Source organism: Heptranchias perlo, chromosome 3 (genome assembly GCF_035084215.1).
Source record: "Heptranchias perlo isolate sHepPer1 chromosome 3, sHepPer1.hap1, whole genome shotgun sequence".
In the NCBI taxonomy this organism is placed as follows: domain Eukaryota; kingdom Metazoa; phylum Chordata; class Chondrichthyes; order Hexanchiformes; family Hexanchidae; genus Heptranchias; species Heptranchias perlo.
In genome coordinates this window covers 87,445,279-87,460,912 of record NC_090327.1, presented here as the reverse complement: position 1 = coordinate 87,460,912, position 15,634 = coordinate 87,445,279, and the positions used below count along the sequence as shown (strand labels likewise).

The window sequence follows — 15,634 nt, the reverse complement described above, 5'->3', positions numbered from 1 at the left end:
TGAAAAAACTGTCTGTTATCACCAAGCATTGTTCTGTGAATTATAAATGCGATTTCATTTCGAGGATTTCATTTTCACATCGTTCACCTGACAAAGGAGGAAGCCTCCGAAAGCTTGTGAATTTAAAATAAAATTGCTGGACTATAACTTGGTGTTGTAAAATTGTTTACAATTCCTGTATATCTGTTATCATACTCCTCCACCCCTTGAGGAGGCCTTCTCTATTATGTTAGAAGCTCGCAGTACTGTGGTGTTATTTTGGAAGTGTGATCAGCCTTGTTTTGCAGGCAAACGTGGCAGCCGAATTTCCACACAGCAAGGTCCCAGAAACAGTAATTGAAATAAACGATAAAATACTCTGAGGTCTAAATTTGGCACCTTAGGAGTCTGTGTTGCACCTAAGGACCCAAAATGGCGTCTGGTGTGACGAGCGCCGGATGCCATCTTGGTAAAGGCGTTTGCGCAAGCGCAGATAACGAACGCCAGCACCATGTAAAGGAGGGAGAATATGCGGTAGATCAGTGTACCACGCTGATTTAAAGGGACAGATGCAATTTTGGAACTCAACGTTCCAGCCAACGCACTGTCTTAACCTCACAAAGCTGAACAGGTCTTGAACAGCATGGAGGACCCCCCACCAGCACTATTTAAAGGGATCATGCAGGAGTTACAGGTTAGTTGCTGGATTATTGCTTCTGGCTGCTGATGCATTTGTACCTGTTTCTGGAGGTCTCCTATACTTACATTTTAGGGGACATAACCTACAAATTAGAGCCAGGGCTTGCAGGAGTGAAGTTAGGAAACGCTTCTACATAGTGGTAGAAGTTTGGAATGCTCTTCCGCAAACATCAGTTGATGCTAGCTCAATTGTTAATTTTAAATCTGAGATTGATAGATTTTTGTTAACCAAAGGTATTAAGGTATGTGGAGTTAGGTCACAGATCAGCCATGATCTCACTGAATGGCAGAATAGGCTCGAGGGGCTAGATGGCCTACTCCTGTTCCTATCTTCTAATGTTCTTATAATAAAGACTCTACAGGAATGGGCTGGCTAGCTGACAGGTAACAGCAAGGACACTGGCGGAGGGGCAGGGGTGGGACAGGAATGCTGTCATCCTGAGAGAGGACAGCAGGTTCATGTTCAATGGAGTCACTGCCACTTGCTGCCTCCTGTTATGCGCCACCTTCTCCTGCAGGAAAGCGGGACGTGTGTTGTCCAGGTCTTGCTGCATGCGGGCACAGACTGTTTCATTATGAGGGGTTGTGAACGGAACTGAACACTGTGCAATCTTCAGAGAACATCCCCATTTCTGATCTTATGATGGAGGGAGTCATTGATGAAGCAGCTGAAGATAGTTGGGTCTAGGACAATGCCCTGAGGAACTCCTGCAGCAATGTCCTGGGGCTGAGATGATTGGCCTCCAACAACCACTACCATTTTCCTTTGTGCTAGGTATAACTCCAGCCACTGGCGAGTTTCCCCCCCGATTCCCATTGACTTCAATTTTACTAGGGCTCCTTGATGCCACACTCCGTCAAATGCTGCCTTGGTGTCAAGGGCAGTCACTCTCGCCTCACCTCTGGAATTCAGCTCTTTTGTTCATGTTTGAACCAAGGCTGTAATAAGGTCTGGAGCTGAGTGGTCCTGGTGGAACCCAAACTGAGCATCGGTGAGCAGGTTATTGGTGAGTAAGTGCTGCTTGATAGCACTGTCAACGACACCTTCCATCACCTTGCTGATGATGGAGAGAAGACTGATGGGGCGGTAATTGGCCGGATTGGATTTGTCCTGTTTTTTTGTGGACAGGACATACCTGGGCAATTTTCCACATTATCGGGTAGATGCCAGCGTTGTAGCTGTACTGGAACAGCTTGGCTAGAGGCACAGCTAGTTCTGAAACACAAGTCTTCAGCACTACGGCCGGGATGTTGTCGGGGCCCGTAGCCTTTGCTGTATCCAGTGCACTCAGCCGTTTCTTGATATCATGTGGAGTAAATTGAATTGGCTGAAGATTGGCTTCTGTGATGGTGGGGATCTCAGGAGGAGGCCAAGATGGATCATCCACTCGGCACTTCTGGCTGAAGATGGTTGCAATCGCTTCAGCCTTGTCTTTTGCACTCATGTGCTGGGCTCTGCCATCGTTGAGGATGGGGATGTTCACGGAGCCTCCTCCTCCCGTTAGTTGTTTAATTGTCCACCACCATTCAAGACTGGATGTGGCAGGACTGCAGAGCTTTGATCTGATCCGTAGGTTGTGGGATCGCTTAGCTCTGTCAATAGCATGCAGCTTCCATTATTTAGCATGCATGCAAGTCCTGTGTTGTAGCTTCACCAGGTTAGCACCTCATTTTTAGGTACACCTGGTGCTGCTCCTGGCATGCTCTTCTACCCTCCTCATTGAACCAAGGTTGATCCCCTCGCTTGACGGTAATGGTAGAATGAGGGCTATGCCGGGCCATGAGGTTACAGATTGTGGTGGAATACAATATTGCTGATGGCCCACAGCACCTCATGGATGCCCAGTTTTGAGCTGCTAGATCTGTTCTGAATCTATTCCATTTAGCACGGTGGTAGTGCCACACAACACGTTGGACGGTGTCCTCAGTATGAAGACGGGACTGCGTCTCCACAAGGACTGTGCGGTGATCACTCCTACCAATATGGCCATGGGCAGAAGCATCTGCGACAGGTAGACTGGTGAGGACGAGGTCAAGTAGGTTTTTCCCTCATGTTGGTTCTCTCACCACCTGCCGCAGGCCCAGTCTGGCAGCTATGTCCTTCAGGACTCAGCCAGTAGTGGTGTCAGTAGTAATTCCTTTCCAGGAGTCCATAGAGAGTTCACTGTCTGCAGTGAAGGAAAAAGCCATAGAAGCCTAAACTTTTTGAAAGTACGCTGGCAAGCTACGATAGTACTGAACGGCACTCTGGAATCAGGAGAGCATTTAATTCTATATGTGCTGACCTCTTGGAGGTTGCCTGTTGTGAAGACTGATGAAGTTCATTCGGATTTTTGTTTCACTTGGCCTGTATCTTTAAGGCAGCTGGGGATAGCTGAAAGGGCTGTGTGGTGATCCCCTTGTAGGGTTGGAATTTGTGTGTTGAAAAACTACAAGAGTCTAATGCTTGTTGCCCAAAATTGCTTGGTTGCAATATCCCCAGAACGGATAATTTCTCCCTCTCCACCCGCAAGTGGCCGTAGCAGTTGGTCTATTACATATGTCTAGATTGACAGCCACCTGTAGGTCCTTGGCTCCTCCTCCTGGGGTGCATCATGGTCAGAAGAACCCTGCAGGGAATGACCTGTTTTCTTAAGACTGTTTTTCGAAGGCTTTATATCACTATTCTGTAAATTTTAGCTAAGTTTTTTGGCTTGGAAACCCAAGGCAAGTAGTTAGATCATAAATGCAATTTAAACAATTTTCATGTTGATCTGCAATGGAGTTTACTGTTGCGATTTTTTAATAACATGAAGTCCTTGGTAGCAGATGGAATGGTCATTTTCCACTCTTACTTACAATTTCCTGTAATTACAAGTCTGTACTGGATCAGCACATGTATATGGGAGATCAAACCCCATCTAGCAACTGAAGGCAACTAGATTGTTTCTCTCCCTACAAGCTACACATTATCTGTTTCTGTGGGGATTTAACGGAGACCACACCCAGATGGTGCTATTTGAATTCTTGTGTTTTTGTTTTATCTACTAGAGTCAAGGTCCAAGGGCTCCATTTTATTTGGGGAAACACACTAACAGAAGCAGCTGAATTTTTTTTTTGAGACAGAAGCTTCCCCCCACCCCCAACCTCACAATCTGCAATGGTATTTCAGATATTTATACATCCCTGAAATGTTCTTTTCCACCCCTGCCTGCCAGAGAGCTGAGCACTTGCTACGGTTTGTACAAAAACTTGGCTGTTCTTTGCCATGAAAAGGTCAATCTTTTCCCTTAATAAGGGTTGTTGAATCACCTCTAGCTTATTGCTAATTCAAAAGGTCCCTGACAAGTATCTGTATGAGAAGCATGGAGGCTGAAAGAAAAACAGATATAAAATGTAATAGAAAATATGCAGTCTCTGCGCAGCCCAACTCTTGAAGCTGGGAAAATTCAATGCTAGCACTTGACAAAGCTGGGAGTAAATGAACTGGTCCTATTGAGCAGGTCTTGGACCTTGATGCAACACATGAACAGAAGGTCACGTGCAATTCTGCCCAGTTTGACCAAATCAAAATTTAGGAGATTGTTTAGCACATGATTTTTGCAGAACCCAGGAAGCCTGGCTAAATTCCTACAGTGTGTAAGAGATGCCAAATGAAGAGGAATGTCTATTACAAAACTACAGTTTTATGCAACCAATTATTACAGTAACTACAATAGAAGTATCAACATTGCCCAACATCTTTGGATGTCTGACAATATTAACAATATTTGGGAGTTTTTACACCAAAACGTTTAAGGCATTCTAACGTATCTGGAAACAATCCCTATAACAGACTGATTTTCACTCTTCGCCCTTCTCCCCAGAATATTAAGTACTTTATCTTCCTAATATACTGCATCAAATATTGAGGCAAATTGAATATTTAAAAGTCTCAACTTTTGAAATAAAGGAGCAATGGAAAAAAAATCATCCCCTGCAGTACCTGTGTGCGCTTTTCTTGGTTATAACCAGCTGTAACCTAGCTGGCACAACCTTTATCCAGGTTAGCTGGAGTGGCACAATAGTGAACATCTTATGAAATGGGTCATGAAGTAATCGGGCAGGAATGTGAAGTTTCAATCTGTTAAACTCACACATTTTGAAAATGGTTGCTTTCGTGGAGACAGGAGTACCTTTCTGCTTGAAATTTATTTAGCAAAAAAGCCAGAAGTCTGTCAAATTTTACACCCAAAACGCTAATCCATCTTTTCTCATGTCAAATGTAACCTGCTGTGTATTTTCAACGTTTCTGTGTCTCAAGTCAGCAATTGGATATCACATTCACAGGATCAAACTGATGGATGGAGGAATGAGTTTTCGCAACCCTGTGCAGCAGTTCAAATTTGGGCAGACACAAATCTAGCAGATAATGTACAAGAATAAGATTCATTCACAGCTTGCTGTAAACAAAGAAAACAATTCAAAGCCTTGACATACAGACAATGAGGACCTTAAAGAACTGGTGTAGAAATGTTTCCAACCCACAAGGTCACAGAATAGTTCTGCAGTCAAGGCAACTAATGCAAGAAAAGGCCCAAGCATTAGCTGAACAGGTAGGAAACACCTGAATTCTAAGCTTCCAACAGCTGTTTTTTTTATCTTTAAAGAAACATATTATTGCTGCATGCACTACAGGTGGTGACATTGCAGATGCAGCAGAGATAGCAGGAGCAATAGTCAATAGTTATGGTACCTTCAACATTTTCAAAACTGACGTACTACATCAGACACTTCTAAATAAAAGACTTGCCTTCTAGGGGCGATATTACAAAGACAAGAAAAGCAAGGAAGATTTAAAAGTCGGATTTCTTTGTAAAAATGCAAGGGGGAGAAAGGAAACAGCCGTCACTGAAAAGTACAAGCTGCTTCAAAAACCTGGACCCAGTGAATTCTGGCATCTGGTCTTGCAAACAGAAAAGCATCAATCACACAGAATGGCTCAAGGAATTTCAGAAGTGTTGGACAGAAATGCAAAATTCTCCTCTGTCGTTGCCACCCTGCAATAGAAAGACTTAAACTTTTGAACATCACAGGTGAATTCTTCCCAATAAACACAACTTCAAAAATGCAGCCACTAGACCAAGGCATCACAAAGTGTGCAAAAACTGAATGCAGCAGGTTCCTGGTTACTGCCACTGCTTTCCAAGATTGATACCGGTAATAATGTTTTGGATGGGACGCACAACAGGCAACTTGATGCCGCTCACTGTCAGATTTGTACAGAAAATTTGGCCTCGTGTGAAGAGGGGAGGAGTTAAATACGGAAAACGCTTCCCCAACACACCACGCACCGTCGCCCTTTTTTACAGCGGCGGATATCGGGGAGTTAGAGTGTCCTGCCATGGAGAGATGGAGAGGAGATATTTAAAATCGGGCTTACACAATGCAATTGGCGGTGAAAAATAGGCAGGAACTGCCGGCTCCACAAGGTAAGTGCCTTTCTCAGCACTCCTTGTGGGCCAGGAAGAGTAGGAGTGCTGCCGCCGGACCCTCAAGGAAGCCTTTGGCCTCCCCCTACCTATCGTGGCCTCTTTCTCCCCCTGCCACGATGGCCAATCTCCCCCCCGCTCCAAGCCCCGATGGCTGACCCTTCCCCCACCCTCCCCACCCCTGCTGCGATGGCTGATTTCTCCCCCCGATGGCCAGCCCGTTCCCCCTCCCGATTGCTGGGGACCGACCCCTCCTGCTGCTGGTTTTCACTTCTGGCCATTTGCCAGGCTGTCAATTTGGCTGACTGCCGGGCGGGAAACGGATAAAAAAAAATGATAATGAGGTCCTGCCGTTAAGTTCAGCAGGAGCTCCGGGTCCCCAGTCTTGCCGAGTTCTTCGGCTTCCCCCGCACCCTCCCTCCAAATATCGGGGTCCTTGACACTGCTGTTTTGAGTATAAATGGCTTTCAATTGGTGGACTGGGACCTCATGGATAACCATCATATAAGTAAGGAATCAACGTCAAGAGTGTGGTGACAGGGAACCACTGAAAGTGCTGTTAGTGAGCATGCCTGACTGTGACAGTATGATCAAGTCACTGAAAGAATTCATGATGGAGAAGAGAGAAACTGAAATATTGACAACTACTATGAAGCTTTTCAAGCAGGTCTACACTGGCTCACAGTCATGGATATGAGATAATATTAGAGACATTTTTCTTTTGAAAATACAACTCATGATGGACTTTTAATGTTGATATTGCTACTGAATACATGTTAAATACACTGCAGGTGCAGTAATACTAAAATAATGTTAATTGCCTTAATGTTTGATTGCATGATTGCATTTTCAATTAAACAAAATATCATCGTCAACAAGATTGTCTTTGTGGCTGCCTTTACAATGAAATACATTTGCCTTTTCACATACCCTGCCTGTATTTAGTGGCAACTTATGTATTAAAACTAACCAACCTGTTTCTTTGGGCCACCGTAATGGACAGTTTCAACTATACATAATACACAATTATTATAACAAGAATTACTTTAGGGTAAAATTAAGGTACTTACAAACATCTCTCCTTCTTTAGTTTGGTTACTTTCACCTGCAGCACTGCATTTAAAAAAAATAAAAATTATGTTTCAGGACGACACAAAGAACAACAAAGTATTACAACACTGTAATGAAGATCAAATAAGATGGCATACAGGAAGCAAAAATCCTCTAATCCTAGCGAGTTAACTGAAATTCTATTCCTTTCCTTCATTATCTGAAAGACGAGGAGGAATTCACAGAGCATGAACTAGCAAAAGCAAAATACTGCAGATGCTGAAAATCTGGAACAAAACCAGAAAATGCTGGAGAAACGCAGATCAGTCAGCGTCCATGGAAAGAATAGACAAGTTAGTGCTTTGGCTCCTTTCCCAAGAACAGTTTTGAAGACGTTTACATACCCGAAACGTTAATTTGTCTGTTGTCTCCATGGACACTGATTGACCTGCTGTATTTCTCCAACATTTTATTTCCATTTTTATTCAAATTTTCTTAGTTGTTTATAATCCTTTTATAACAGTATATAGTTCTACAGCTATAAATACTTTAAAATAACACCTTGCCTTTGATAGATACCTTACTGTCAGTTACCAATGCCTTTAGAAAGTTGTAAGCATAGTCTGAATACTGGATAGCGTAATTTTAATATTGTAACACAAATAACCTGAACAACCAGTAACAGAATAGGTGATCAGAATCATAAAAGAAACTTTAATCAATAATATCCTATTTTAATATGGGCCTATTGTTGGTAGCCAACTGAAAATCAAATCAGTCATAGTTACTTAGCAATTTTTGTGTCTAGTTATCTGTATGAGCAATACCCAACCCTTTACTGAAAAGAAATAACATAGATTATCAGTACCAACAGAAACCTAGTCAGATATCAATCTATTGCAATGTTTTTCATCACTAACATCTTTGTGACCAGATCCCCCTGCTCTCCCTAGCCAAGATAAATTAAGTAGTCAATAGTAATGATATCAGATTGTGCAGTTTAGCATTTGCACAAGTGGGTGGTTTGTACACCACAAATGTTTGGACTTTCTTCGTCAAATGCCAAGTAAGGTGGTTTATATCGTTGGCTCCTGCCCGCACTCTCAAAACAACAAATGTATACCTGCCCTGCAGCAGGACTCTGCACATGTATAAACCCAAAGTTCTCTCCTGGCAGCCAGTGTGAATTTTGCAGCCTGCAGCATAACCTGGTTGCTGGTTAAAAGATTCTGGAAAATGCTAAGAGTTCAGACACTGATATTTATGATAGTTTAAAGTATTGTGTAAGTTAAACATTTGTTGTTGTTCTGCTTCAGTGTAATTATAAATCTTGTAAATAAATATGATTTGCAAGTAGGGTTTGGTAGCATGCTATTTTCTATGATAAGCAACCCATATAACTTCAGATATAGAAGAACATAGTAAAAGAATAATTGTTAATCCTGTGGCACACAGCACACATAAGTGTGCAAGTTTCTGATTATAACAGATGTGGCTCTGCTTATTGAAAATGCATTTTGTGGTAAATACAAAAGTTGGGAGAGCTTGAATTGTAATACATATGATTTAATGTGCCCTAGTGATGTGCACAGCATTAACAGCAGTCATTGTTTCTCAGTGTTGTAAAAGCTTTGTCAAAGCAAAATCTAGGTTTGGGTTAAGCAGGGTGAGCTGTGGGAAAAGCTTACAATATCAAATATTAGTTGCTCAATCCAAAAACCAGATCAACAGGATTTTTTGTGAATAAATCACACATGTTTATTCTACATTTGAAAAACCAAAAAAAGCACAATTATCCACTAACTTTTAAAAAATAATTTGAAACATTTAAGTGGATACTTTTCATTTATAAGTATTCAACACCTGCGAGATGTGTGTGTTCCATCATGTGGATTGGTAGTGAAACAGAGGGGAAAGAAAACCTTTTCTATTCCTCCAAGTCAAATAGGCAACTGCAATTAAAACCATATAAAGTGCACTTTAATCCTGATCCACACCCATCCAAAGGTATGAGACTGCCCAACAATACAGCTCCTGTATGAACAGGCATTCTGTTCAACAAAGCATTCCAAATTGAAACAACCGCAACCTGAGCCACTAACAAGAGAAGCAGTAACTCAAGCAGTCAAGTACTGTTCAACTGTAATTCAACCCCCAAAACCTACTGAATTCATCCAAATCAAAAAGCTAAACTCATCTACTATAATGCAGAGAGCTTGTCACTATCCTAAAGATACGGGAGATTCAAAACATTGACATTTCCATAGCTGCTGAATATCTTTATAAATAAATTCCAAACAATTCTTGAAAAAATTCAATTTCATTCAACCTATAATCCAAGATCAAGGAAACTACTTAAATTTTCTTAAATAATATAAAATGTTTGAAATATTTTACTCTATCAATAGCGAGCATTCTATGAGATCAAGAGGCCAATCTTTCTCTCCAAGCACTGTCTGAAAGCAATTAGTGTGCAGCATAACAGAAGTGCACTCTGCTGGGACTCAGAGCTCTGTGCCCAAACTTCCTCCTGGACTCAAACAGAATGAAGGGAGTTCACTAGTAGCTGTAGCCATGAAGAGATAAGTGAAGTCTGGGTACATCCTGGACCTAGGAGGCAACCTCCACCTATAAAGGGGCATGCACAGTAGAAACCTCGTGAAGAAAAAAAAGAGTAATTTTTCAGGGTTTCCTGTGCATGGAACATAAAATATTAAAAGTGGCAGCTGCAGGTGAATATTGGTGAGTACTGAATTTACTTATAGCCATCAAAAGTAAGGTATCCCTGCCGTCTACCTTGGAGGGAGCTTGGTAAGAGGGCAGCACTGCAGAGCCGAGCGGTCGGTACAGGAACAGGGAAAACATATGGGTACAAAGAACAATGGTATGGGAATGGAAAGAGGGTGCTTGTTCGACTCTGAGGCTTCCATTTTTATTCCAAGTGTTGTGGAAGGTTGTATGGTCAGGGGTGGAGATATTCTTACGCTGTGGTGGAGAAAAAATTGTTACTGGCTCAAGAAAGGAACAGGTAAATTACTTCAGCAGCTACCAAAGGGCTTGTGGCTGTTCCCCCTCATCTGCCTCCAAATAAGCCTTATTGTTAAGGTGGGGGGGGCGGGGGTAGTGTCGCATTCACCTCCATCACTAAGTGTGAAATACTAAGAGCATTCTGCAACAAGTCCTGAAGCAGCAAAATTCTTTTTTATTCAAAAACAAAGGCTTCTCTTAATGATGCCAGCCTGACTCTCAAGACAGATAGCACCTAAACAACCGCTTGGAAATCAGTAGCGTCAGTTTTTATAGGGGAAGTTTGCCCTTGATTTTTACTCAATGCTATTAATGGAAATCAGTATTCAGAGCCCTTTGACATCCATTTGCACGTAATTTATATTGATGTGCCTTATCAGGCGCAGACAACAGAAAAGCCACAGAAGTAGTTTGGATGCAGTGCTACGAGGATTAGTGACCATAGTTTTTCTGCATTGCACCCGTTTTCCAGGTGCTATTTGGGAGCATGGCAGATGGAAATTGGTTCCTAAATTTGTTGAACAGTAAAAGCTCTCAAAAATGTAAAGAGGAGTCACCTTTTTGCCACACTTTTACAGTTCATGTTCAGCATCACTATGGCACAATCTTGCACTACACCAACAGGTTTAACAAGAACAAGATCATCTCGAAAGGTAATTATGCAACACTCTTATCCTACCTGAAAACTTTATCAGAGGCCAGTGAGCCAAGCTATATGTATGCATTTTAATATGAAAATGAAAAGCACCACCTTCGTCAATTTGAGAATGCTGTGATATGAATATAGGAACAGGAGTAGGCCATTTAGCTCCTAGAGCCTGTTCCACCATTCAATGAGATCATGGCTGATCTATGACCTATCTCCATATAACCACCTTAACCAAAGGTATTAAGGGATATGGGGCTAACAAAATTCTATCAATCTCAGATTTAAAATTAACAATTGAGCTAGCATCAACAGCCGTATGCGGAAAAGTTCCAAACTTCTACCACCCTGTGTGTGTAGAAGTGTTTCCTAACTTCACTCCTGGCTCTAATTTTTAGGCTATGTCTCCTAGTCCTAGATTCCCCAACCAGCAGAAATAGCTTCTCTATATCTACCCTCAGTTCCCTTAATATCTTGAAAACTTCGATCAAATTAGCCCTTAAACTTCTAAATTCCAGGCAATACAACTCTATTTTGTGTAATCTCTCCTCGCAATTTAACCCTTGGAGTCCAGGTATCATTCCAGTAAATCTACCCTAGACTCCCTCCAAGGCCAATACATTCTTCCTAAGGTGCGGTGCCCAGAACTGAACACAGTACTCCAGATGTGGTCTAACCAGGGCTTAGTATAGCTGTGGCATAACTTCTACCTCCTAGTATTCTAGTCCTCTAGATAAAAGGGCCAGCATTCCATTAGCCTTTTTGATTATTGTCTGTACCTGTCCATGACATTTTAATGATCTGTATACATGGACTCCTAAGTCTCTTTGGACCTCCACTGTTTCACCACTAAATGGTGAGCTTTTCACCATTTAGAAAGTACTATAATCTACCCCTTTTAGATCCAAATGGTGGAAAATAATCAAGTTGCCCACTCTCAGAAATGTAGATGCACCATAACTAAGGCAGTTCTCTATTTCCTAAAGATTTAAAACCTCAATATACTATCTCTACACATCCTGTGAATTTTACTTACATTTATATAGTGCCATTAATATAAAAAATATCCCAAGGCATTTCACGGTTGGGGGTCAGACCTGAGTAGTATGTCAGCATTTGAAATTAGTTCACAGAAAACAAATGAAGACAAATTTGTTTAATAATTGAAAGCACTACTTTCTTTTAAAGGGGCAACTAAATCTTAAATAAAATCCATGAGTTTAAAACAAGGGGGGTAATTTTAACTCCCAAGGACAGTGGGTTGGGGGCGAGTGGGAAAGTAAAAATTGTAAAAAAGTAAATCCCGACCCCATCTCGCCTCCAACCCACCCACTGCCGGTTTTAACAGAGACGGGGGGGGGGGGGGGCAACCAATCTGCTCTCAGGAGGCGGGTGGTGACTAAAATATTTTAAGGAGGCTGCGTGCCTCCATTTTAATAGCTGTTTTACTTTTTAATTCCTGGGGGCCAGGATTCCCGGCCTCGTGATTCTCGCCACGGAAGAGGAGGCGAAAAGGGCCGAATCAAAAGGTAAGTGCCTTTATTTCATTGCTTGTGGGCCAGGGGGAGAAGAATGTTTCCTTCAGCTCCAACAAGCTTACCTGCCGCAACCCAACACACATGATCGTCCAACCCCTCAGCCATCATGTCCGACCCCGATGTCTCTGACCCCCCTGATCTATCCACGGCCCCCCTACCCCGCCAACGATGTCTCCAACTTCCGAAGTCTTTGTCCCCTTCCCCAATGTCCAACTTACCTGGCCTCCAATCCCCGGCTGCTTTTCCAACCAACATCGCAGACAGTCTAGCTGGCTGTCGTGCGGGGAACCTGCTGAACGAATTTAAAAGACGCCCTAACATCAAAATTGGCATGACATCCGGGAAACCCATACTTCCGGGTTTCCCGTCTGAAAAAAATCCTCCTCCTCACCCCCCCCCCCCCCCCCCCCCCGGCACCCTTATTCGGAGTAAAAATCCAGGCCAAGGTCTTCTATTTTTCTGATGCACGCCTCAACACGTGATGGTTAAAATTTCTAAACATGCCTGCCTTTGCTTCTAAATGGCTGACTGGACCAGTGCTATGTTCTCTTTAGCATGGGATTAAAAACCTGTTGAACAATGCCTGCAAGGCCCGCAGAGCAGAGATGAAGATCAGATCCCAAAGCAATTACCACAGTCATCACATTATATAGATACTAATGGCCCAGCTATAGCTTTTGTGTCAACATGACATGGTTTTCTTCTCACATCGACAAAGGTTGGCATATATCTGGAAAGTGAAGTCAACATTCAACATTGCATTTTGACAAGCAATGAGAGGCCAGTACTGCCTCGGTGGCAGTATAACTAAAAAAAATTATTTTACTCTGATCGTAAAGTTCACAGTCAGGAACTTTTTCTTCAACTTCATTGTTCAACTTTTCAGTGTTTGAGAACACGCTGTCCAGTCAGTCTCAAAGTAACATTAAAAATGTAACTGCTACTTGGACTGTAGCACTGTATTGATCCAAGTAGGTCTCAAACTGGTACCTGCAGTATACACCATGTACACAGAAAATTAGGTCATCTCAGCCAGCCCTCACAGGAAATGCATGTAATCATAATTTCACAACAGGCTACACTGAATAAAGAGTAGGTGCTTGCCAGTATAGCTGAATGGCACTATAAAACAGAGATTATTAACATATTTATAGAAACCAGTATTTTATTGCCAACATCTGCACAATTACAATTATATATGCAAGGATTTCAAAAATCAGAGAGAAAGAAATTTGAGAACACAATGCACCAATGTTTTTATTTTTCAGTTGTCTTGGCTATACCTACATCTGATATGTGCAATGGGAAAATTCTACATTTGTGCGAACAGTTTAGTGACAGCTTAAGATAAAGAAAATGTCTGCCCGACGGCTGAACATGACTCTGCCCTGCCGTCCACACCCTGAAAATATATACTTGATGAATGATAAAGGATTTTAATAAACGCCTAAACATTTAGTTTCTCGCTGCGTCTATTTAAAACCAGGCACCAGATGACTAGCTTTTCCTCCCCTTTTTACATCAAGGAACATTAAAAAAAACAAACTTGGAATTTAGCCATTTCACATTTCAGGCTGTGTTCTCTCACCGTATTCAAGATAGTGAATGGATAGAGTCTCATATAATGTTATACCTAAAAAGGAAGATCCCAGATTCAACTCCATTCCTTTTTTAAGTTTGTAAGAAGTTAATCATTTTTTCTCTTTCTTCCTGAAGACATTGACCCCTTGCTGGGGTTCATTTGGTGGTCACCACTCTCTTGTACCTTTCCCACGTAGCCATTACTCAGGTGTTAGTAGGCAATTTGGCCACAGGAAGCATTACAGACAAGCCTGAACCTGTCCTCAGAAGGCTGGCTGATTTTCACTTTCCCTAGCCCAGAGACACAGACAAATTGTAGCACTCCTACTCTTGCCCGAGCTAAGATAAGTTAATTTATTTTATATCTGGGGCTTTCTGGCCTGTATGGTTTCGTATTAAAAAAAGTTTAGAGGTCAATGTTCCTGAAAAGAGAAGTTCACCAAGAGGACATTGTTTTTTTCCCCATTCGTTCATGGGATGTGGGCGTCGCTGGCTAGGCCAGCATATATTGCCCATCCCCAATTGCCCTCGAGAAGGTGGTGGTGAGCCGCCTTCTTGAACCGCTGCGGTCCGTGTGGTGAAGGTTCTCCCACAGTGCTGTTGGGTTGGGAGTTCCAGGATTTTGACCCAGCGACGATGAAGGAACGGCGATATATTTCCAAGCCGGGATGGTGTGTGGCTTGGAGGGGAACGTGCAGGTGGTGCTGTTCCCATGTGCCTGCTGCCCTTTTCCTTCTAGGTGGTAGAGGTCGCAGGTTTGGGAGGTGCTGTCGAAGAAGCCTTGGCGAGTTGCTGCAGTGCATCCTGTGGATGGTACATACTGCAGCCACGGTGCGCCGGTGGTGAAGGGAGTGAATGTTTAGGGTGGTGGATGGGGTGGCAATCAAGCGGGCTGCTTTGTCCTGGATGGTGTCGAGCTTCTTGAGTGTTGTTGGAGCTGCACTCATCCAGGCAAGTGGAGAGTATTCCATAACACTCCTGACTTATAGATGGTGGAAAGGCTTTGGGGAATCAAGAGGCGCATCACTCACCGCAGAATACCCAGCCTCTGACCTGCTCTAGCAGCTGTGGTATTTATGTGGCTGGTCCAGTTAAGTTTCTGGTCAATGGTGACCCTCAAGATGTTGATGGTGGGGGATTCGGCAATGGTAATGCCATTGAATGTCAAGGGGAGGTTAGACTCTCTCTTGTTGGAGATGGTCATTGCCTGGCACGAACGTTACCTGCCAATTATCAGCCCAAGCCTGGATGTTGTCCAGGTCTTGCTGCATACGGGCACGGACTGCTTCATTATCTGAGGGGTTGAGAATGGAACTGAACTCTGTGCAATCATCAGTGAACATCCCCATTTCTGACCTTAAGACGGAGGGAAGGTCATTGATGAAGCAGCTGAAGATGGTTGGGCCTAGGACACTGCCCTGAGGAACTCCTGCAGCAATGTCCTGGGGCTGAGGTGATTGGTCTGCAACAACCACTACCATCTTCCTTTGTGCTAGGTATGACTCCAGCCACTGGAGAGTTTTCCCCCTGATTCCCATTGACTTCAATTTTACTAGGGCTCCTTGATGTCACACTTGGTCAAATGCTGCCTTGATGTCAAGGGCAGTCACTCTTACCTTACCTCTGGAATTCAGCTCTCTTGTCCATGTTTGACCAAGGCTGTA

At 42.9% G+C, this 15,634-nt stretch overlaps 1 protein-coding gene across 4 annotated transcripts in view; it reads right to left on the bottom strand.

Annotated features, from left to right (window-relative positions):
* rbbp8 (retinoblastoma binding protein 8) overlaps positions 1-15,634 on the bottom strand; it is a 148,063-nt gene that overhangs the window by 60,951 nt on the left and 71,478 nt on the right. For all 4 annotated transcript variants that reach the window (XM_067980740.1, XM_067980737.1, XM_067980739.1 and 1 more), the window contains one exon: positions 7,199-7,241. In XM_067980740.1, coding sequence (XP_067836841.1) covers positions 7,199-7,241 — 43 coding nt within the window. The remainder of the gene's footprint in view (positions 1-7,198; positions 7,242-15,634) is intronic.